At 39.0% G+C, this 23,573-nt stretch overlaps 1 protein-coding gene across 2 annotated transcripts in view; it reads right to left on the reverse strand.

The window, feature by feature from the left end:
- The window catches only part of ETV6 (ETS variant 6), a 335,835-nt gene that overhangs the window by 176,068 nt on the left and 136,194 nt on the right, over window positions 1-23,573 (reverse strand). Inside the window, exon 2 of one of the 2 annotated variants that reach the window (XM_027856399.1) lies at window positions 21,633-21,762. In XM_027856399.1, coding sequence (XP_027712200.1) covers window positions 21,633-21,762 — 130 coding nt within the window. Of the gene's footprint in view, window positions 1-21,632; window positions 21,766-23,573 lie in introns of both variants that reach the window. The other variant, XM_027856396.1, reaches the window with a different exon arrangement.

Raw genomic sequence — 23,573 nt, forward strand, 5'->3', positions numbered from 1 at the left:
GTGGTGGTGGTGGTGGTAAATAATATAATCTTTCCCATCAAAGATTTTAAATTAGGGGTGGATAGAGGGAAGAAAAAAAAAACCACTCAGACTTACAAAAACCAATCCTTCAGACATCATGAATCACTGAGTGGGTGAGAGCCAAGAACAGCCAAAATGAAGTGAATAATATACTGCATTTTATGAAAAACACTATAGAAAGGAGATATTAGTAGAAAAACTGCCAGACTTCCCATTAAGATTTTAATTTCCCATTTCAAATCTCTCCATTTAAAAAAAAAAAAGGCCATGATCAAGAATCAAAAGACAGTCAAGCACACAAAGTAGGAAGCATAGTAAAATGTGACAAGACAGAAACAGCAGATGAGATATATGAGGAACTAAGACAATACTGAATTTTTGCGCTAAAGTTGGATTAAGATTTTAATTTCCCAGTTCATAGGATCTAATCTCAATATACTATTACTGTCCCAAGCTTCTGAAGGAGATATTACTTACCTAGAAATAAATTATTTAAGGAACTGGGAAGAATCACATAGGCCATAGAAGTGTAAATAGTCTAAAGTTATTTTGCTGCTGTTGATGTAGTTGTAGTGGGTATTATGTTTAGGGCTGTTATTTAATTTTATTCTAATGAGTTGTGCTGCTTTTCCAAAGATTATAAAGGTTAAACCTCTGCTAGATCTCACAGGGCCATTTTTATGTTCATGGTGAGAGGTGATTAGGAAATTAATTGTCTTACATTTGAGGAGCTAAGAGAGAAGAACGTCATCCTGTTTTCCTCTCCTCAAAAATGAATTAATCATTTAAACTTTTTAATTCTTTGCTAGTGAGATATACTACTGAGAGTTAAGATTTTCCTGCTTAGCCCCCAGTGAACTTTGGCTAATATTTCTAACTTCTTATGAGGTTAATTTGAATAGTTTTATGCTCTATTTTCCTTGGTATTATGTGTAGAAATTTTGTTGTTCAGTTGTGTCTGACTCTCTGTGACCCCATTTTGGGGTTTTCTTGTCAAAGATACTAGAACAGTTCATCATTTCTTTCTCCAGCTCATTTTACACATGAAGAACTGAGGCAAACAGGCTTAAGAGACTTGCCCAGGATCACACAGTTACTAAGTGTCTAAGGCCAAACTTGAACTCAGAATTCAGAACTTGAATCTTCCTGATTCCAAGTCCAGTACTCCATCCACCATACCACCTACCTGCATTAATTTAGTTACCCTCAAATACAAAAGTATTCTTGTTGGAACTGCTGAAGGACTTAAGACTTCTTCTTCAGGCTTGTAATCTCCTCCTACTCCACAAAATCTCCCTTTCCAAGATAATATAGATGACGTACACATCCTTTAAACATGAGTATACCAGAGGCAACCCAACTTGGCTCAACCAACACCCTTTAAGCAACTTATCACAGGTATGCAGCCATCCACATCTTGACCAAAGACAAAAGTTCAGGATATGCTAGAAAGGCTGTCTAAACATAAGCAGCTTCCAAATCCACTCTAATATCTCCCATCACCACATGAAGGTCTAGTCCTGGCAAAACTGTGAAACAGGGGAAAAACTGTCTTCAGTTTAGGCTAGAAAGTTAATATGTCATATTAGATAACTCACATGACATGTAGTAAGGCAACACTAGCCACATGACCTAGTCAAGTTAGCATGGGGGCAATTCACTTAGACTCTCTGAGCCTCAGTTTACCTAGCTATAAAATGGAAAGCAGAGGAAGTACATGTTTAAGCTTAAAGAATGCTGAACCTGAAGGTGGAAGAACTCTGGATTTGAATGCCACCTTTGACATTTGCTAGGTATAAGACCATGGACAAGTTACTTAGCCTCTCTAGACTTTAGATTCCTCATCTGTAAAATGGGGATAGTAATACATATGGTACCTACCTCACAAGGCTGCTGCTGGGAGGTTCAAATCTTTGTGAATCACATAGGACTATGTAAATGTCAGCTGCTACTAGCATGAAGTACTAAATAAATTGGGTGGTTTTATTATTCAGTACCACCACTTTCCCCTTTCTGATCTCTTCCTCCTCTTCCCAAGCCAGGCCCTCAGTACCTTCATGATGTACCAGGTACCTCCATATCAAAAGATGAGGTAAAATAATTTACATTAAGATGAAAAAGATTTACTATGACAGTCTAAACCAAGGGTATTTTCAACTTTAAAAAAAGACTCTAAAAGGGCCAATGCTTAAAATTAATTAATGAGAAATAAGTCTCCAATGAGAGAAATGGAGGCATTTTATTTTAAATGTGGGCAGATAGATTTTGGACATGGGAGATTTCTTGGCATCTCTCAAATCACATACTGTAGGTAACCAATGTGTAAGCCTAACCATCTCCACAGATTTACATCCATATTAAAGTTAAGGGATCTGAGTATTTTCATTACCCAAGATATCTTTGCTTTGTCACTGACTAGCTATGTGACCTTCAGCAAATCACTTCCCTTCTCATCTATAAAATGAGAAGGTTGGGTTAAATGAATGCTATAATCCTTTCTGGATCTAAATCTAATGATCCTAAGACCTTATTAGATGATGCTAATGAGGCCCACCCCTTTGTCTTCCCTCTCTGTAGAAAAATAACTAGAGATAAGCTCTCCAGGCAGACTTAAGCTTCCTGCTAGTGCTAAATCTCCATTCTCTGACCACTTTGGTGGTGGGAATCATCCTGGAAGCTTTTAAAAACACAATTGGGGGACTAAGAACACAATACATGCCATATTCAATTTAATGGGTTTTTTCTTAATTTGTACAAAAGTCTCAGAAGGAATAAGGATTTTAAAAATATTTTCTTTTTAACAATCATCACTTGGAGGGTGACTATGATGGTAGTAAAAAAAAAAAAAGATTTTCTACACTAAAACCAAAATCATGTTTGTTAAAAATAAAACTTTCATTTTCATGGGTTTTCAGGCACCCCTGTACTTGTACCTGGTAAATGATCTAGGAGAGTAGAAATTCAATTGAAAAGGAAAAAAAAAAAACGCTCATGACATTTCCAACCCAACCTAAGAGGCCTGTGTAGGACAATAAACAAAGAAACAAATAAATGAATGAATGACCCTCCTAAGGAATTTTAATGGTCAAAAGATCAGAATAAATACCCAGATATCCTAAAGTGACTGAGAAACTGATATAATAAGCCTGACATAGATCACAGAGGAACAAAACATTTCTGTATTCACAGAGGGGATTTTGACAAAATGGCTCCAGTAACCCAGAATGAGAAGTGAGAAAAAACAAACAGTGGGAGTTTGGTACTGAGAAAACAACTGTGTCAAAGAAATCAGAATGAAAGAGAAAGTGAAGGAAAGGAGAAGACCTTGTGTGTCAAGGGGAATTTCCAACCCGATCAAATTTACTTAAGAGGGAAAATGCGCCTAAATTACATTAACCTCAAAAATCATCAAAATAACAGGCTTTGTGAACTTCAACAATTTTAAGACTACTTTCTTCTACAACGCATATTTTTAGTAGTCTCATAACATGTCTTCCCACCTCCATTATCTCTTCTCTTTAATCTATTCTCCACAAGGCTACCAAACTGAGAGTTATAAAGCACAGATGTGACCAAGTCACTCCCATGCTCAAAAATCCCCAATGTCTCCCTGTTGCCTCAAGGATAAACCATAAAATCCTTTGCTTGGCATTTTGAAGCCCTTCACAAGTAAGCTCCACTCTATCTTTTTGGCAAATTATACATTGTTCCCCACTGCACACTTTACACTTCAAGGAAACCGGTCTACTCTGCATGACATTCCATCTCCAGCCTTCGTACAGCCTTTCCTTCCCTGGAACATGCTCCTTCCTCACCTCTCTCAAGAGCTCTTCCTGACTCTTCCAGCTGCCTCTGTCCTACCCCCATCACTGTGTATATTTGTTTTGTATTTCTCATGTATTTATTCATGTCTCAGAAGTGAGGCTTGACCCCATGTCTTCCTGACTCCAAGGCTACTCTCCACTGTTTGTCATATAGTAGGCATATAATCAGTGCTTGCAGATTTGATTGCTCATTGATGCCTATCAGAATGTGGAGTAAGTAGAGATGCAGATATCAATATCATGCCCTTATCTTTGATCATTACATTAATTTCCCGATGTTAGTGACCTAAAATAGAACTACTTGTAAATAGAGAATAAAAATATCAGGTCAGCTTTGGTCACTAATAGCCTATACTTTAGGCAATTCTCATTCTTTCAATTAAATTAAACAAATATTTATTGAGTGCCTTTTATATGTAAGGCACAGTGCTAGGCAAATGGAAACAAGACAGTCTTTGACTTTCAGGAACTTAAAATGTAGGGACATGCAACAGGGAGTATACCAGTAACTCTAGTACTGGTAGAATGTGATGCCTGCTATATTATACTCCCCAACAAAGCAACATGTTTTCTTTTGCCTTGGAAACCACCAACTACAATCACTAGTTCAGATCTTCTGCTGAGAAAGATTTCCCTGGGAAATAGCACTAAGTTTAATAAATGAAGGGGAAAGTATAGGATCAAAAATATTCTTGCTGGCAATGTACTTTAAAGCAGTGATCTCTAAACTTTTTTGATGGCATACGCCATCAATTAAAAAAAAAAGTTGGAACATATGTCCCTAGGATATGTATCTTTATTTATAAATTGTATAAATACCATTCACTCTGTGGGGGCAGGAGATGGGGGGCAGGGAAGTTTCCCAATGGTACCTGCTTATTATCTGGAGCTATTTGCAGCTATGTGGTACAGTAGATAATATTGGATGGAGTCAGGAAAACCTGAATTTGAATCCCACCTCAGACACTTATTAGACACATGATCTTTAACCTCTGTCTCAGTTTCCTCATCTGTAAGATGGGGATAATAACAGCACCTGCCTCATAAAAGTTGTTGTAAGGATCAAAGGAGTTAAGACACGTAAAGTACTCTGTAATAATATTAATGTGGTTTAAGTGATTTAGGCCCAATTTAGGACATAAAATAGTGACTACACTAAGGGGCCTATGGCAGGGATTTTGCACATTGAAAGCAGGGGAAAGAACAGGCAAATGTTGGGCTATAATGGTTGAAGGGTAGGTGTGGTTGTGTTAGAAACTAGGTCATGATTGGTTTTCACAGGGAGAATAGAATTTGATTCCAACTTCCCACTCTCCAAATGGTTGATCACAATGTTCCACTTTGGGGTCCTGCCACAACCCCCACTACTTTATAATATGGTGTCAAAACCTTCACTTTAGAACTTAGAAGTTTTCATTCTTGTGGTTTCTTCTGGCTTTCTCTCATATTCAATTAACACTCTACTAACTGTACATGTTCTATGAAGCCAGCAGAAGGACGAAGATATACATGCAGATCAGCTGTTTCCATAAAACTCAATCAGGAATTAGTAAGAGAAAAAAAAAATAAGGCAAATTATTGCCTAAAAGGATTAAAGAAGAGGTTTGTCCGGAGGCAGACTCTTTTGACCTCCAGTAGGATTTATACAGTACTGAACCATGAGGCCATGTGAGCAGTTACAATGACCTAGGCAAAAGAGCAGCTCAGGGTCTAGCGGTCACCCCAAATGGAAAGGCTTTGAAAGCTGTTCTACATCTCACATAATAGGATTAGACTATCAAGTCCTGGGACAAACACTATGCCATGGTGGCTTGGAGTTAGTGGATTCTTCAGCTCACTGACAAAGCCTAAAACCAATCTATTGGTTTGGCATTACAAACAGACTAACCCAGTCTAATTACAGAAATCATATGTAAGCATCCCGCAGTAGTTGGGCACTGTATTATCATATTTCCTTACAAAAGCATTTTCCTTACATAAAAATCATAGCTGAAGTATTTAAAGTACAATCTCCTAAAGTAGCTTCAGCCACCATCTGCATTGAAAACTGATGTTAACAGTGGATGCTAAGTGACTAAGGATGTTTAGAAACTGGAGATCATATGATACCTCCCAAGATATTTTATATTCTTTTTCTATTTTTATTGAGTTCCTCAACTTTCCCCCACATTCTCCACCAATGAGTAAACTAAGGTGCAGGAAAATTAAGCCATGTTCCAGAATATTAAAGAGAAAAGGTGCTAGACATGAAGTCAAGAGCTGCTTGGGTCAATATCCCAGTTCTGACAGTAATACTTGGTCATGTGACCTCAGCCAAGGCACTTAACCTCTCTTGTCTCCTCCCTCATCTATAAAATGAGGATAATAGACATGGAACACTTACCTCAGAGCAGCTGTGGAGAAAGGGCTATGTCTAGGGGTGGGGCCTAGAACTATAATTTCTTTGGTATGGGGAAATTCCAGGTGAGGAAACTCCCTCTCCTTTTCTGCAACTGCTAAGTCTCAGTGACTTATCTAGAACATTGAGAGTTTAAATGACTTGCCCAGAGCAAGGTTTGAACCCAAGTAAGCCTAGTTTTAATGCTAGTTCCCTATTCATTAAGCTATCTTGCATTTCTGTAAAACTTAAGAGTGCTATATAAACATGAGCTACATCGTGCAAAGTGAAAAAATGTTGGGTGTTACTGGAATTTTAGAGGTCTTGGTTCATTGGTCCAATATACTTTCTCCATGAGAGCGCCTCCAGGGGACAAATCTTATTTCTTGCCAACTGACAGCACTCATGATAGGAATAACTTTTACTCCTTTTTCTAAGTTTTAAATTTATCTCCAAGTTTATACGTCTTCCTCTTGTCTCTAGAGGAAATGAGGTAGAAAGGACAGATAGCTAGCTAGTGTGAAATAAGGAAGATCTGTCTCTGGCACACGCAAAGGTGGGGAACCTGCAGCCTCCAGGCCACATGGCGCCCTCTAGGTCCTCAAGTGAGGCCCTTTGACCGAACCCAAACTTCACAGAACAAATCCCCTTAATAAAAGTATTTGTTCTGTAAAACTCAGACTTGGTCAAAAGGCGAGCCCAAGGACCTAGAAAGCCACATGTGGCCTCGAGGCCCCACCCGTGTTGCTGTTTGACTATGGGCAAATCCCATGACCTCCCAGTGCCCTGGGACACTCTCTAATACTATAAAGTTAGATGTGACTTGATGCAATCTGTGTGGGAGAAGGAAGATGATACACCTTCAGTTCCCATACATCCATGAAATCATAGTTCTGGATTCTCAGATGTATAACATCTCTCCCCTTACCTCTCTCCCCTCTATATCTCTTCCATAAGGAAATTATTTTCTTCTCTCAGAATTTTCTGGAGTCAAATTACGACATTAGATATAGTTGGTCCCACAGTGCAGAATGGTGACTACTGTCACTACCTGAAATGTCCTCCTTCCTTATCCCCTACCTTTCAGAGTCCTTCTCTAACTTACTTTAAAGCTCAGCTCAAGTGCCCTGACCTGTATGAGGCCTTTACTAACCCTTCTTTCCCCCTCCCTTGCAGCCAGTGAGGCAGCAAGGTAGCACCATAGACAGTGTACTGGATCTGGAGGCAGGAAGACTTGAGTTTCAACCCTGCTGCAGATACTTACTAGCTAAGTGACTCTGACCGAGTCATTTAAGCCTCCTTCTGCCTCAGTTTCTTCATCTATAAAATGGAGATAACAACAACAACAACACTTTTCACTCAGGGTTGTTCTGAAGATAAAATGAGACAATATTTGAAAACTGCTTCTATGAACAGGACTTCTTATTTACAGAATGTCCCAAAACTCTTGGTGCAGTTTTACACAATTAAAACTTAAACCGCACTAAAACTTTCTGGGATATCCTATAGTTTGGCTAGAATGTGATTGGTGGAATAGAACCCTGGAACACAGTTAAATCACTCCTTGTAAATTGTAGCAGGATCTATCAATCTGGGTGGCTACAAAATCAATATTGCTATATTTGAAGCAGAAGTACCTGAACTCTCTGCTGCCTCTGCTAATCTTCCCTAACTCAAACTGTTTTATTTGTTTCACCCATCCCCATCACCCCTCCTGCCTCCAAGGACTTCACCTACTTCATACAAACAAATCTTTTATTCTGCAGAGAAGGGATTCTTAACCCGGAGTTTGTGAAGTTGGCATTTTATTTTTCAAATTAAATTTTATTTTAATTTTCAGTTCTATATTAACTCCCTTACCTTATCCTCTCTCCTTCTCCTCCCCTGCCTATTAAGGAAGCAAGAAATATAAAACAAATATGAAGTCACACAAAATAAATTTCCACATTAGCCATGTTCAAAAAAATATTAAAAATTTGTACTCCAATATAAATGGGTTTTTTGGTGACCCTACGCATTTTATTTTATGCATTTAAAAACATACTTTTGAGGACTCCATAGGTTTCATCAGACCGCCAGAGGGGTCCATGACATACAAAAAGGTTAAGAATCCTTGATCCAGAGAAAGTATAACCCTTACACTCCAACCCTAAAAATTACAGAGTTCAGACTCTGATTTCATAGGATGGCATTAAGTGAAAAGAGAATCACGGGTCATCTCATCCAGGGCCCTTATTTTACAAATGAAGAACCAGATCCGTTGAAGTTAAACCGTTTCCCCAAGGTATGTCTGTCTGTCACACACACACATACACACAGAGTTAGTGAACTAGATACTGCAAACTGCCAGCTGGGATTCTAACCCTCATCATCAAACTCCCAATCCAGTGCTCTCTACACAGCAGCCTTCAGTCTCCTGGTACATTTCAGACTCATCCTTTCTAACATCCCATCTGCACTCAATCCTCATGCACATTATCCATTTCTGAGATTTGCATTTCTATTATTGGATCCACACATCCCCATCAGGGGGCTATTTGCATCCATGATGCACAGGAAACCTAAATAAAGGCTAATTTCAAAAGCTGGTAGTAGTAGCCCGCCCACCTGAAGATAGAGAAAAGAAAGGGCAGGGTAGGATGATTCACTTGACTTTAAGAATCTCCTTAAATCTCTCAGATCCTCTCCACTTCCAATTCCTGCAGCCTTTAGGAGACCAAAAGGAACCAAAGAGAGAAAAAGATTCCCCAGGGTACATCCAAGAGAAGAAGTGAAAGAGAATAAATCAATACCAAGAAGCAGCAGTCAGATTCCAAGTAGCAGGGAGGTACTTGCTATATGCCTTTGGGAGAGAAAGATGGTGACTACCTCCACAACCCTGACCAGAACGATTTTAAGAACTCTCAAATGACTAAGCCAATGGCTACGAGGAATTTACACACTAGGAAAATGGGTTTCAATTCATTTTAGCACTCATTATCCATATGGCACCAGCTAGGTGCTGGGGGTATAAAGACAAAACTCAAGAAAAGTCCTTGACTGTGTTGGGCTAATAAACCACCCCACCCCACCACCTTCTCTATCACCACTCCTAGCACCACCATTACGACCTATATATACAGTATATGAGAGAGACAGAGAGAGAGAAAATGAGAGAGAGAGAGAGAGAGAGAGAGAGAGAGAGAGAGAGAACTTTAATATTTGTCCAGTACTTTACCTCATTTGAGGTGCACAACAACCCTGTCAGGTACATGATATTATTATAATGAGGATAATAAGACAGGGAGGGGGTTAGGCTACTTGCCCTGGGTCACACAGTAATGAAGTGTCTGAGGCAGGTTCAAACCCAAGTCTTCCTTACTGTGAATCCAGCACTTGATCAGAACACTTAGTAACCAAATATTCTATTCAGGGAGACTCAACATGTACATACAAAGTAAGGTGAAATAATTTCAAGAAAGGTCAAATAAATTTTATTGAAATGAGATTTTAATCCATGGTCCCTGAGGTCAGAGATCCTGTTTTGTAATTCTCTCTGTATCTCCCACACCCAGCACAGTGCCTCTGCAATCAATTAATCAATAAACACTTATGAAGCGCCTACGACGTTCCCAATGGGGCAATTAGGTGGTACAGCAGATTGAGCACTGGGCTTGAAGTCAAGAAGATGCGAGTTCAAATCTGACATATTACCAGCTATGTGACCTTGTGCAAGTCACTTAACCTTTTTGCTTTAATCCACTGGAGAAGGAAATGGCAAGCCACTCCAGTATCTTTGCCAAGTTAACCCCACAGACAATATGGTCCATGGGGTCAGGAAGAGTCGGACACAACTGAATAACAACAAATATTGCAGGCACTGTGCTACATGCTAGGGATACAAAAAGAAGCAAAAGACAGTCCCTGCCCTCAAGGAGCTTATGATCTAACGGGCACACAGTAGACACTCAAAAAAAAAAAGTTTGTTGATTCTTCAACGAAAATTCAACTCAACAAACCCTTAATAAATGCCTACTATCTCCAATGCACTGTGGAGGAGAAAACCAAAAGGAAGCAAGACAAATTTCTTGGCTCCAAAATAATGAAAGGCAACAGAAGTTAGACCCTAGGCCACATTATATCTGCATCCTGTATTTTGGTTTTTTCTGCTTGTGCCTACGAGTTTTATAGAAAGATGGAAACAAGTGAATTTGGTTGTGTTGTTGTTGTTGCTTTTTTGACCTGGTAAAGCTCCTGGTGAGGAACTTATTCTCCAGTTCACATTTGCTGATTAACTGCAACTAAAGAATCTTAGAGATCGGTCTAGGACACTAAGAGGTAGTCACCTGTACAGCATCATACAGCCAGAACGTGTAAGACGGGAGTGAAACTTGAACTCAAAGCTTTCTGACTCCAAAGACAGCTCAGTACTGTAGTGAATACACAGCTCTTAAATTCCATGCTCCAAATACACAAAAAGAAAGAGCCCAGTCTTTCCATGGTTGGGGAAACCCAAAGGAAATGGGCGGCAAGGTACGTGCTGGGGGCTGGGGATGGAGGATGATTTTGTGGAGAGAATAGTTATTTTACAGACTCAAAGTATAAGACCAAGGGATAGCTACCTTCAAAGTTTACATGTTGAGATGTCCACTGCATTTGACATAAAGCATCAGTCCTCAAAGTGTAGTCAGTCCCCCTGCCCCAGACCCTTACAGAGAACTTAAGAGATCAAGACTACTTTTATAACAATATTAACACAATTTCTAATATAGACAAAAGCCCTTTGTGACAGGGGGTGGGTGGGGGAGGTGCATGGGATCCTCAATGATTTTTAATAGTATAAAGGGGTCCTGAGACCAAAAAGTTGGAGAACCATTGCCATAGAATGACCCTCTCTAACTTCTCACACTGAGATCTGGCAACCAATTGTATGGCTCTGGGCTCCCATGAGTAAAAGAGGACTAGCTAGGAATGATTAATTGATGATGTAATTTAAACAACTGCTCTGGTGTTTCAATGAAAGTTAGAGAAATGATCCTGAAGATGAGTGATCCTTCGCTTTCCTCCTCATACCCAAGGTTCACAGCCAGGTCCTGTCAGCCTGCAAGCTGACAACCTATCTTAAAGACCTTGGGTTCAGTGTATGGACAATGATGTAAAAGAAAAGGCCAATGAACACATCTTGTACTCACACACACACACACATACACACATGTATATATACACACAGCTATTTAGAGCTGGGATATATATATATATATATATATATATATATATATATATATATATATATATATATGACAGCTATAAATAGCTGCATTTATTGAAGCTGTTTCCTTATCTGGAAGTATAGAGCTGGGAATCAGTGACTGTCTGCATCGGGAATTCTTTCAGACACCAAACCCAGAAAGGAAATTTCCCTTCCAAAGTATACTGGACGTTTTGCTGATCTCTCTCTCTCTCTCTCTCTCTCTCTCTCTCTCTCTCTCTTTCTCTCTCTCTCTCTCTCTCTCTCTCTCTCCTTTCTCTCTCTCCCCCTCCTTTCTCTCTCTCTCTCCCCGCTGTCTCTTTCACTCCCCCTTCCCCCTCTCTCCCTCTTTCCCTCTCCTTTCCTCTCTCTGTCTCTGATTAAAGCAGTTCACCAAAGCTTCTATATCATAATGTGTAGCTGACAAACCAGAAACCTTTCAAATAATTTTCATGTAAAAAGTAATGAAGGTGGGTCTTCAAAAAATTACCTTTTGGCCACTTTTGTTGCCTAGCTGCTATGTGGAATGTAGCCATCTCTTCCTTGGGTATTAAAAGAGAAAGAAATCTGCTTCTCCACACCTATGCCTCTATGAACTCATGCCACCACCAGATAAAATGATGATAAGTAAGAAGGTAGGCCCCTTTCCCATCAGAGGCAAAGAAAAGGAAAAGAGTCCTGGGGAGGGATTGCTTAGGTATAATCTTGAAAGGATGGGTGAGCCAGGTTCAGGAGAAGAACTAGCAGATTCAAGGTAAGGGCTCTGACATCCCTTACAGCTCAGGTCTATGATCCTAAGTATTGGCTGAAAGAGATTTAGACAGGAGAGCTGAGAAGTACAAGATGTACAGAATGACTAATGGAAGTGGATCCTCACTGACTATGAGGTGTGACTAAACAAGGAGACACTAGCAGCTCATGGAAGCCAATTTAATTGCATTATTAGTCATGTTGCCGTATTTGCTAACTTTTCTTAAAGTCATTCCTGTTTTCCCTGGAAAAGGTACTATTTTAAGGTGAGGGAAAATAATTTCTAAAATTCATGTAGAAGCCTGAAAAATGGAAATGCATTACAATGCATTTACCTGGCTTCTTAGTTATTCTGGGCCTTCCCTTGTGTGTTTGATCTCATTGGGTTTGGTGAAAAACCATCCTATAAAATGTCCTGAGCACCTGCACACTCACATGCCCACAATACAGGCTTGTAGAACACTCATTCATTACACAAACTCATTGGGTGCTCTGGCCAAGCAGAAAGTGTCCCACATTTCAAACCAGGGACTAAACCACCCAGCTCTGTCACTTTTTAAATTTTGTCTCTGTATCCCAAGTGCCTAAGCACAGCTATTTGTGCACAGTGGGCCCCTAATGATTACTCACTGATTGGAAATTAAATGCTCACCAGCCCTGAGATCCTGGGCAAGATGGCCTACCTCTCTTAAAGGTGCCTCATCTGTAAAGCAGGGATGATTCTATTTTCACAATATACCTTGCAGAACTGCTTAGAAGGTTCTTCTGTAAGCCTTAAAGCACCAAAGAAATGGGAGTTATGTTACTACTACTTCTGAGGCGCTGCTCCAGGCAAAGTGGGAGACAGGAGGAACAAAAGACAAAATATGAACCCTGTGCTACTCATGGTGCTTAGTAGGAGTGATAAGACAACTGCACTAATCACTCCAAACAAAATAAAATACCACAGTGGAATAAGAGATGTAGGAAGTGCTTTGGGAATAAGGGCAGAAAAGACTACCTTACCAAACAATAAGAAGTCACATTCCACGGATGAGGCCCAAAACTGTAGAACAAGGACTGTCCACAAGAAGTCCACATTCGGGGCAGCTAGATGGTGCAGTGGATAGAGCGCTAGCTCTAAAGTCAAGAGGACCTGAGTTCAAATCCGGCCTCAGATCAAACACTTGACACTTACTAGCTGTGTGACCCTGGGCAAGTCACTTAACTCCAATTGCCTAAAAACAAAACAAAACAAAACAAAACAAAAAAAAGAAGTCCATAATCCATTCTGTTGGGTTTTTCTGTCTTTGGAGTGGAAAGGGGTTTGGGATAGGAGAAGGAAGAAATTAAGTAAAAAAATGCAATACAAGGTGAAATGTGGAAGGTTCTACTAAGAGAAAGCAGACTTTACAGCAGTAAGAAATGATCCAGGGACTGTAATTTTTGAGTAATGGAAGAGACTTTTTTCCGTCCTGTCGAACCCAGGATATTTCAAATAATTTTGCTGTATATGTAAAAGGAATAGCAAGTTGTGCATAGTAGACGCAGTTTCATGTACAACCATTTTTTTTTACTATATTATGTTATGAAAATGCTTGTTTTATTCCATAAATTAAAAATTTAAAAAAAAAAGATATACATGTTGGCCAAACAGAACTAAAATTACATTTTGTTTCAATGTTCCACTCTGGGTACAACTTTGCTGGCTGTTTAATTGTTGATAGACTCAATTTACTCTCCTGAGAATGCAAAACTAACAAGTGGGTGAGCAGAAAGGTAATATTTCCAAAGGCAAGCTTTAAATTAAATTATTTTAAACCCCCTACGCAAGTGTAAGAATGCTGGAAGACTCCTAAGGAGGGGAACTCCAGCCAACGGGACTATTTCTGGAGTTCTTACTCTAGAAAACTAATGTTGCTATTAGTGGCTGTTTATTAACCCACAATACCATAAACTATAACCTATAAAATATGAATGACTCATAAGTTCTGATTTTTAAACATCATTTCATAGGGATGTTTTTTTTAAAAGGCTGCACTGGCTCTGGAGAAAAGCTTAAGGCAAATGCCGCATTGCCTACATATTTAAAATAAAGGCATGATTAAGTTGACCACGTTTTAAATAAGTTAAAAAGAAAAAACCTTTAAAGTTGATATTTAACTCTTTTATTTCACAGACTGGAGAACAAGAATTGAAACATGCCTATGTTGCCATGACATGGATGGCCTTTGACCTAGCTTTCTGTGTACATCTTTCCTAATGCCCCACAAGATGAAGTGGAAAAAGAGAGAATCAAGAGCCTTGGGATCTAACCTTGCCCCTTCCACTGATTAGCCGATGGCATTTGGTTTGTTGTTGTTCAGTTGTATCTGACTCTTCGTGACCCCATGGGCCACAGCATGCCAATACAGTTGATAGGGTTTTCTTGACAAAATCTTTAAATTTTCCTGGGTCTTAGCACCTTTCCAGTTCTAAAATTCTCTGATTTTAAAAGGAGTACATCCCTTCTACTAGATCTCAAATATCTGGGTTCAAGATGTTGGATGAATGTTCCACTTAAAGAATGGGACATTATCTATGTTTACCTGCCTGTTACTAAGAAAAAATTAACTCCTACCCACATGTACAAAAATATTTATAGCAGCTCTTTCTGTGGTGGCAAAGAATTGGAAATTGAGGGAATGCCCATCAATTGGGGAATGGCTGCATAAGTTGTGGTATATGAATGTAATGGAATATTATTTTTCCATAAGAAATGATGAGCAGGCAGACTTCAGAAAAACCTGGAAAGACTTGTATGAACTGATGCTGAATGAAGCAAGCAGAACCAGGAGAACATTGTACACAGTAACAGCCACATTGTGTGATGACTAACTTTGACAGACTTAACTCTTTTCAGCAATGCATGGATCTAAGACACCTCCAAAGGACTCATGATGGAAAATGCTATCCACATCCAGAGAAAGAACTATGGAATCTGAATGCAGATTGAAGCATACTGTTTGCTCTTTTTTTTCCCTTCTGTTTTGTTTCCTTTTTCTTGTGGTTCCTCCTATTGGTTCTAATTCTTCTTTACAACATGACTAAAGTGAAAATATGTTTAATAGGAATGTATATGTAGAGCCTATATCAGATTGCACACTGTCTTGGGGAAGGAGGGGGAGAAAATTTAAAACTCAAAATCTCATGGAAGTGAAAGCTGAAAACTAAAAATGAATAAATTAATTTTTAAAAATTAACTCCTATCTTCAGAGAAGAAAAAAAAAGTGCTTCATCAGTCTGTCTGCAGACATGATGATCACAAGCTGGTTCTTTTAACTACTGCTCTTCTCTTTTCTAGGCTTGTTGCCCTCATCTGCCATCTCCCGTTTTGCATAACCACCATGAGTCTCTGCTTCTCTATTTGCTATCCCTATTGGCCCTTCACCTCCTATCACCAAGAAACCAAGAAAAAAGGTGTTCCTAACACTTTCTTCTCATCAGCATGGACAGCCTGCTTGTTTAAATTTCCTTGGTAAGAGTATGGCATTGGGTTAACAGGACTAAAAGCTTTGAGAATGCTGATGAGACAGCATTTTAAAAAGCAGTAGTTTGTAAGCTTGTAAACAACTGAATGTTCTAGCTAGTGGGTTGCTTACTTGACTTTCCCCCCAGAAAAGAATATGCACTGATTTAAAAGAGAAAAAAAAAAAGGCTCTCATGCAGGATTTATCTAGAGATCTGAGAAGGAAAAATGACTTTCAAATGAGCTACTTTGGGGCATACCAGTCTGGTGAGTGTCTCTTTAAAACAAGAGGCTAAAAATGTTTTCAACCTCGCAGTACCATAAATGTCCTGGTGCTCTCTTTGCTTTCAAATTCTCCCCCGGACTTTCCATGAGCATTCTACTGGGAATTGTCTGGAATCCCAGATTAAAACAGCAATAACCTTATTCCCTTGTTATAATATTTATTCTCTTTTAGGATCAGCAGCCCAGCTGGGATAGTTCTTTATGCATGAAGTAGAGCTTCAAGAATTACAGAGGCTGAAAACAGATTCTTTTTCAAAAAGCAGGAATAGCACATCCATGGTCTCTAACACAGGAGGATAGGATAGGATGGCTTATTATTGCCTTCATTTAGAAAGCCCCAACCAAGATGCTGAGTGAAGGCCTGGGCACCTGTATCTTCAGAAGATTCATTCTAGATGTCAAGGGCAGTGGTGTCCTAAAAAGGATCATTAAACTATAAGGGAGAAGTGCTTAAGTCACTGCCCTCCACAGACCCAGAATATAAAGATGCCATTGGCCCGACCTAAATATAGTTCTTTGGTGGCCTAGGTGTGGTGCCAAGAGCTCAGGACTACGTCTTAGGCTTAGCTCTGTCACACATTCACTGGGTGATACTAGAAAAATGGCTTAACTTCTCTGAACCTTAATCAATAGAAAGCCATTTATTAAGGTTTTTTTTTTTTTTAAGGCGATTGGGGTTAAGTGACTTGCCCAGGATCACACAGCTAGTAAATGTCAAGTGTTTGATCTAAGGCCGGATTTGAACTCAGGTCCTCCTGACTTCAAGGCCAGTGCTCTATCTACTGTGCCACCTAGATGCCCCTTAAGTATTTCTTATGTGCAAAGAGCTATGCTAATCATTGAGGATACAAGGACAAAAATAAAACAGTTCTGGTCCTCAGGTAGCTTACATTTTAACAGGGAAGTCAACATGTACATATGTAAGTAGATGCATAATATAGATAAAATTAAATATGAGGTAGTCTGGGGATGGAATGCACTAGCAGCTGGAAGGGAATTTCTTCATTTGTAAAACAGGGCTGGACCAGATTAGTTCCCTTTCAGTTCTAAAGATGTGAGGCCCAGAAAATTTAAATTACACAGAAAGAAACAATATAGTATAGTAGAAAGAAGGCTGTATTAGGGTTGAGAGACCAGTGTTCAAGTCTTGGCCCTTACTAGCTGTGTGATCTTTGAGTAAGTTATTTAATTTCTGAATCTCAGTCTCATGATATGTAAAATGGGATACACAGAGTACTGGACATGACTGAAAAAACAAAACAACAATTAACCCATATGCCTACTTCCTCATTGCTATAAAAATATTTATGAGAATAATCTACATTCATGTTGAAAGGCTCTTTAAACAAGATATGATAAGGGAATCAACAGGCTTGTTTGTTTTTTAATAACATTCTACCATAGGGGCAGCTAGATGATGCAGTGGATAGCACTCTGGCCTTGGAGCCAGGAGGACCTGAGTTCAAACCGGCCTCAAACACATAATACTCACTAGCTGGGCAAATCACTTAACCCCACTGCCCCATAAAATATATCTATATCTATATATATCTATATATAGATATATATATAATATATACATATATATATTCTACCATAGACTGTACTTCTAAGTCACATGAGTGACTGAAAAATGTAGAGAACACCTGCTTGTCTATTGATTATGTAACCCCAGCTTCAACAGCTCCTCCTAGAGATACTACGAATACTGTTATCTTTTCCTTTTTTTTTGAGAAAACCTTAGAGACTGTTAATGATTTTGACTGAAAAGAGACTAAAAAGACTTCTTTCTTGAGAGAATGATTCCAGACATTTCCTGAGAGAACTCAGTTTAACTCTTATCCCGCGAGAAGACATCTTGAAGAGAACTCCTGGGAGACTATGACTGACATCCTGAGAAAATCAAGTGGTGAGTCTGATTCCTGAGTTGAAGAGAGGTCAGTAGTTAGAGGTGACCCCAACTATGATCCTTCTCTCTGTGATTCAGTGTTAAAATTAAGTAAATACATATATAGATAGATAGATACATATTTTTTTGTCTTCTTTTGTTACATTGTCAGTAAATTGTAAAGCCAGTGATAGTGATGTTTATTTAAGCCCAGGAGACTAGGGGTCTTGGGTACTGAATGAATACTTATTGGGAAAAGGAGTTTCTTTGATTTTATAAATTATGGTGCAGGTTAAGAGCTAATAGGTTAGAGATATCATGCATTTCTATTAATTTATAATGAAATATTAGAAAATACTCTTTGAGTGCTTTAAGAGCTGAATAGAGAATAACGTAATAAATCAAGTAGCAGGCTTTGGAGGGTAGGGAAGAAGAGTCTGGTATGTATGGTTCTCAACTAGTGTAATGCACACTACAGAGTCTAGGGGTATCAGCCCTAAAAACCTGTGATATGATTGACAAAAATGCATGACTTCACTCATGTAGAATTAGCTCTGCATCTCGATCCTAGGTTTGTAAATAAAGCAAAGAAATGTTTTCTCCCATAAGCTTTTGCTCATCTCTCCCAATATCAAACCTCTCAGTCTCATAGGCTAAAATAAATATCAATGTAATGGCTATACAATGTATTAAGAGTGTAACAAGTGATTTAAACACATTTTGATATTTTAATAATATATCACAGAAAGCACACAACTAGAGTCACTTCCCACCATCAACTGCAACTACTGACTTCTTTCAACTCTGGAAACAGTCTTACCACTTAACCTCTCTTAGAATACCTGTCTCATGCCCTCAAGAGTTGTCTTCCTGGTATCTTCTCCATAGGAGAAGAGTTAAATTCAGTTCTTTCAAGAATTATCTCTCCAGACTCCTTCTCTCTATGGTTAACTTGGTCTCTCAGGTAAGAAGTTCTTTTAGTACTTTCTCTCTTTCCTCAATCTATCTTCGGTGATGACAATTGCCTTTATCTCAGATTCTATTTCTTCTCAAAGAAAAAGTAATAATATCTATATTTTATGTAGAGGGGCTATTGAAACTGATTATAAAAAGCATTTAGTCTGGTAATGCAAAAACAACATCTTCAAGGCTCCTCAACATCAAGGTGTTTCCTATGCCGATGCCAAAATCATACAAGATTCCTTGAAAGAAGTAACAGAGATAATTCTATTTGATGATATTCTAATGATTTATGTCAAGTAAGGCATAAAACCAGGAGCTAGAGACATTCTTGACATGGATTTTTACCATCGTTATGGAAGGATACTCTACACAGAGCCCAAATGAAAGAGGAAAACCCTAAATATGGTAAGGTCCCCCAGCTGCTTCTATTTATATAGATGATATTGTACTGATGACATCAAGTTCCCAATCACAGCAGAGCTTCCTAAATAATATTCATGCTCTCAAAGAACTCAGCCTAACTATCCACACCTGAAACACCAAGGAGATGAACAATGTCTATTGTCTAGGATAAAATATGTGCTTGATGGACAACCCATGGTACTTGGCCCTTTAGTAAATATTCCTTAGGTAGATACTATGGATGGATAGGGAACTAGGCCTAGAAGTGAACAGAAATCATCTTTGAAATGGCTGAATCATCTTTGAAAATATGGACTGGAGATTTAATAACCCCAGATTTTTCCTAAAGCAAGGGTCAACTTTTGAAAAACAATATTCTTCTGGTGATGTTGTACTGTTATGAGTCACAGAATACACAGTGTCCAATACATGAAAGTTAAAGGCCACCCAAAAGGCAACATAGAGGAATATGGTGGGTATGAATAGCCTGCAACATCATACCAACAACATATCATTCAAGAAAAGTAAAATCAATGATATCATCAGAAACATATAAGATCAGAAAAGAAAACAGTTCTGCCACAAAGAGAGACCAAGGAATAACTGAGGCAGGGGTGATACAATGGAAAGAGCATGCCTTTGGAGTAAAAGGACCTTGATTCAAATCCTACTTTTCAATACTTCATCTCCCCTCAATTTCCTTATATGGAAAATAAGAAGGCTGGACTAGATGGCTTCAAAGGTCCCCTAGGGCCCTGGTACCATGACCCTTTGATGAACAGACTGCATGCTCCACTGGTTCCCATGCAATGCCAAGACATCTGAAGGGAGAGCCTCTGACATATTTTGTGGACCCTTGGGGGAAGACTGTGAGTGCCTTGAGAGCAAGGAGTGCTTTTTGCCTTTGGATTCCCAACTCTTAGCACAGTGCCTGGACAGAGTGGCTACTTAGTGGATTCATGCTTATGACTTCAAGAATTACGTGGGATGAGAAGATGACTGAAATTTGTATCACTGGAATAAGTATATATGTGTGTGCATGTGTATGTACATACACATATATACTCACTCCAGTGATGGTTTTGTATGTGTGTATATATACATATGTATTATATATAGATAGATTATATATCTAGAATCGTTAGGTGTGTACATGTGCATATACACTTATTAATATGTATGCATAAACATGAGTGCGCATGCATGTGTGCATTATATATATATACACATGAGTGTGTATATATACACACCCACACATATACAAACAAGATCACAAAGTTATTATATATGTGTAGAAAGAGGCAGAAACCAGTGAAAGCAAGTCAGAAATCTACCTACCCAAGTCCCAGAGCCCTATCAATCCTAGACCTATGCCTTCCAGAATTGCAATGGCCTTCTGAGGCAATTACGGAGGCAGAAATGCTGCTGGCATTCTATCCACAACAGTAATTAGGGAGGAAATCAAGTGATTCATCATTTCTATATACCCTTAATCGAATTTTATCACCTGGGCTGAGTGGCAGCACAGGAAGAACAGATGAGGATAAAGTAACAGGTATGTTATTTGCTTTGGGGACAACCAGGTGACACACATGAGTCAGCACAAATAATCTCCCATGTCACTGATTTATAGTTGAGGCTACAAAAAAAAAAAAAAAGGAGGGCACAGAGAGATCCATTGGCTTGAGTGGACTAAAGGGCTGACCAAACTGAATAGTGAGAAAAAGCCAAGGAGACAGATTGAAGCAAAAGGAAAGAAGGAAAGAAAAGGCATATAAGAAGGAGGACCGGTTTTAAAATGGGAGAAGGAAGAACATGAAATGTTTAAAAAAAAAAAAAAGGATAAAAGCAGATTCAAGAAGGAGAGGAAAGGAAACAGTAGTCTCAGAAATTAAGTCAAGCAGGGCTGCTAAGTGGCATAGTGGCTGGAGCACCAACCCTGGAGTCCGGAGGACCTGAGTTCAAATCCAATCTTAGACACTTGACACTTAGTACCTGTGTGACCCTGGGCAAGTCACTTAACCCCATTGCCTAGCCAAAAGAAAGAAAGTCAAGGTATAATCCAACAAGATTCAAATTCTTGGGATCATTTACCCAGCAACACTAGTCAACTCTAAAATGTATTGTACATTTTCAAATTCTGTTATTTTTTTCTTTTTGTCAGAGGCATCAAAAAAATAATCATTTGGGAAGAGGGACGTGTGCCCTCAGCATTTCCAAGTCATTTAGGAAGTGCTAGGAAAGATTTTTCAGAGCAACTAAAGACTTAGGAAACAAACTCCAGGTTCCCCTTGCCCTGGCTTGAATCGCCACCAGTGACACCTTCCTGTCACTCCTGTGGCCCTCTGCTCTCCCCCCACCCCTTCCCTCCCTGGAGGGCTGGCAAGCTTGGCCTTGGTAACACTCACGCAGGTGTGCTGGCAGTCTGATAGAGTCCTCCTCCATCCTGATGGCTTGAGGCACTGGGACATGAAGAGGAGTTGAGGAAGAAGTATAATTTGGCACCGGGCTCTCTGGAGGGGTGTATGAAATTCTCTCCTGCTGTTAAAAATAAGAGCAAGAAAAGAGGGGAGAGGGGAAAAGAAGGACAATGTGAACCTTAGAATGGAGGAGTGAAAACAATGGAGGGAAGAGGGAGAGTGGGAGGCAATTCATGGATGGGGTCAGCCCAGGATTCCCTATGATGATCTGCTGCTTCCTATTAAGGTTCCCCATGCTGGATCCGTCCAACTATGGATGATACTCCTTCCCCTAATCTGGCCTGAATAACACTTGAATGTGGCCGGCAAAAATTATTTGGCTATACCTATATATGCATTTTCCTTTCAAAGAGATCTGATTTAAAGTAGTGTGGCCTATATTCCAACCAATAAGGTGGCTAATTTTCAGATTCCCTAGAGTTTATGAGTTTGTAGGGTAACATCGGGAAGACTTTTTCCTTTTGAAGTGGAAAAATAGATACCCTTGTGGTTTCCTTGGGTAAAGTAAGAAAGGAATGAAGGGGAAGTTTTCAGTAATAGGGCTTAAGGAGTAGTTTCTCAAAATCTCTTCCAATTTACTATAAAATAAATACATTTACTAGTACATTAAAACTAACAATTTCCTAAGGGGGAGTTCTATACTCACAATTAACAAAATCAAGCAAAATAGCTTCTGCTTACAGTGGCATATGGTAAATAATCTGGAAAATTCTAACTTCTCTGCCTAACTGCTTAAATTGCCATAAAAAAATCTCAATACCATTTAGCTCTCCTTTATGACAAATTTTTACAATATTAATAATGATCTATTTCTAGTTATTCCCATATCTCCAAAGTCAGTATTTTTCTCTTCCTTAGTACGGTGAATTTCCAGGATTAAGCCCACAGTATTTAACTGAACATTCATTTGACCTAATAAGGAAGGGGAAAAAAAAAAAACAAACTCTGCCTTAGCTCCACAGCTAAACTCCAACAACCAGTATTTGCCAAATGAAAAAGAATAAATGCCTTTAAAAAAAAATCCCCCCAGTGTTTAGCACCATGCCTTGAATATAAATAAAGCTGGTGAGGGTAGAAAGGATTCTTTTTTTTTTTAAAGTAAAAATGGCACCAAAAAAAGGTAAATAACCTACTACGGTGTCAATGCAATCTGTGCCTAGGATCTGTACACCAAGCATCTCATTCCCACCCAGAAATTTCCCTTTCTACCACCTTAGGAAGTTCCCAACATGATGTAGAGAATTTTGAACATAACTTTGATTTACTATCCAAGCTACCATAAGCAGAACCACAGTGCTTGGCACCAAAAATTAGAAAGAAAAATCTGTAAAGATGTCATTATAAAAATAAAAGCAAACAAACAAAAACCCAACAGTAACAGAAAATTATATTTTGGGGATTATATAAAACATGAAATTGCATTTTTATTGATTATTTTAACAGAAATAATCTATCTGCTTTCAGGGGGAAAAAAATCCAAGCCAATTCACACATATCACATGCATACTGGAGAGTACCTCTCATCATGCCTGAAAATGTGAGAGAGGAGGGGAAAACTGTCATTTTTAAAGTAATTCTAGATTTTAAACTTGAAGAAATAGAAAGGGCCCCCGAAGGAAACACAGAATAATGAGAAGTTGGAGGCCCCAGAGATCATCTACTCCAACTACCTTATTTTACAGCTGAGGAAACGGAAGTCCGCAGAGGGTAATGAGCCACTTGCTTAAAATCAGACTGTTTTGTTTTTTGGACTGTGTTCCCAAGTGTTTCTTCTAGTCAGAGGCTGAATGTCCAACTTGAGAAGCTGCTAGAGCATTACGAACTCTTCAGTTTTACAAACAACACCCTATTGCCAAGTAGATTCCTTGA

Source organism: Vombatus ursinus, unplaced genomic scaffold (assembly GCF_900497805.2).
Source record: "Vombatus ursinus unplaced genomic scaffold, bare-nosed wombat genome assembly UNPS02011431.1, whole genome shotgun sequence".
Lineage (NCBI taxonomy): Eukaryota > Metazoa > Chordata > Mammalia > Diprotodontia > Vombatidae > Vombatus > Vombatus ursinus.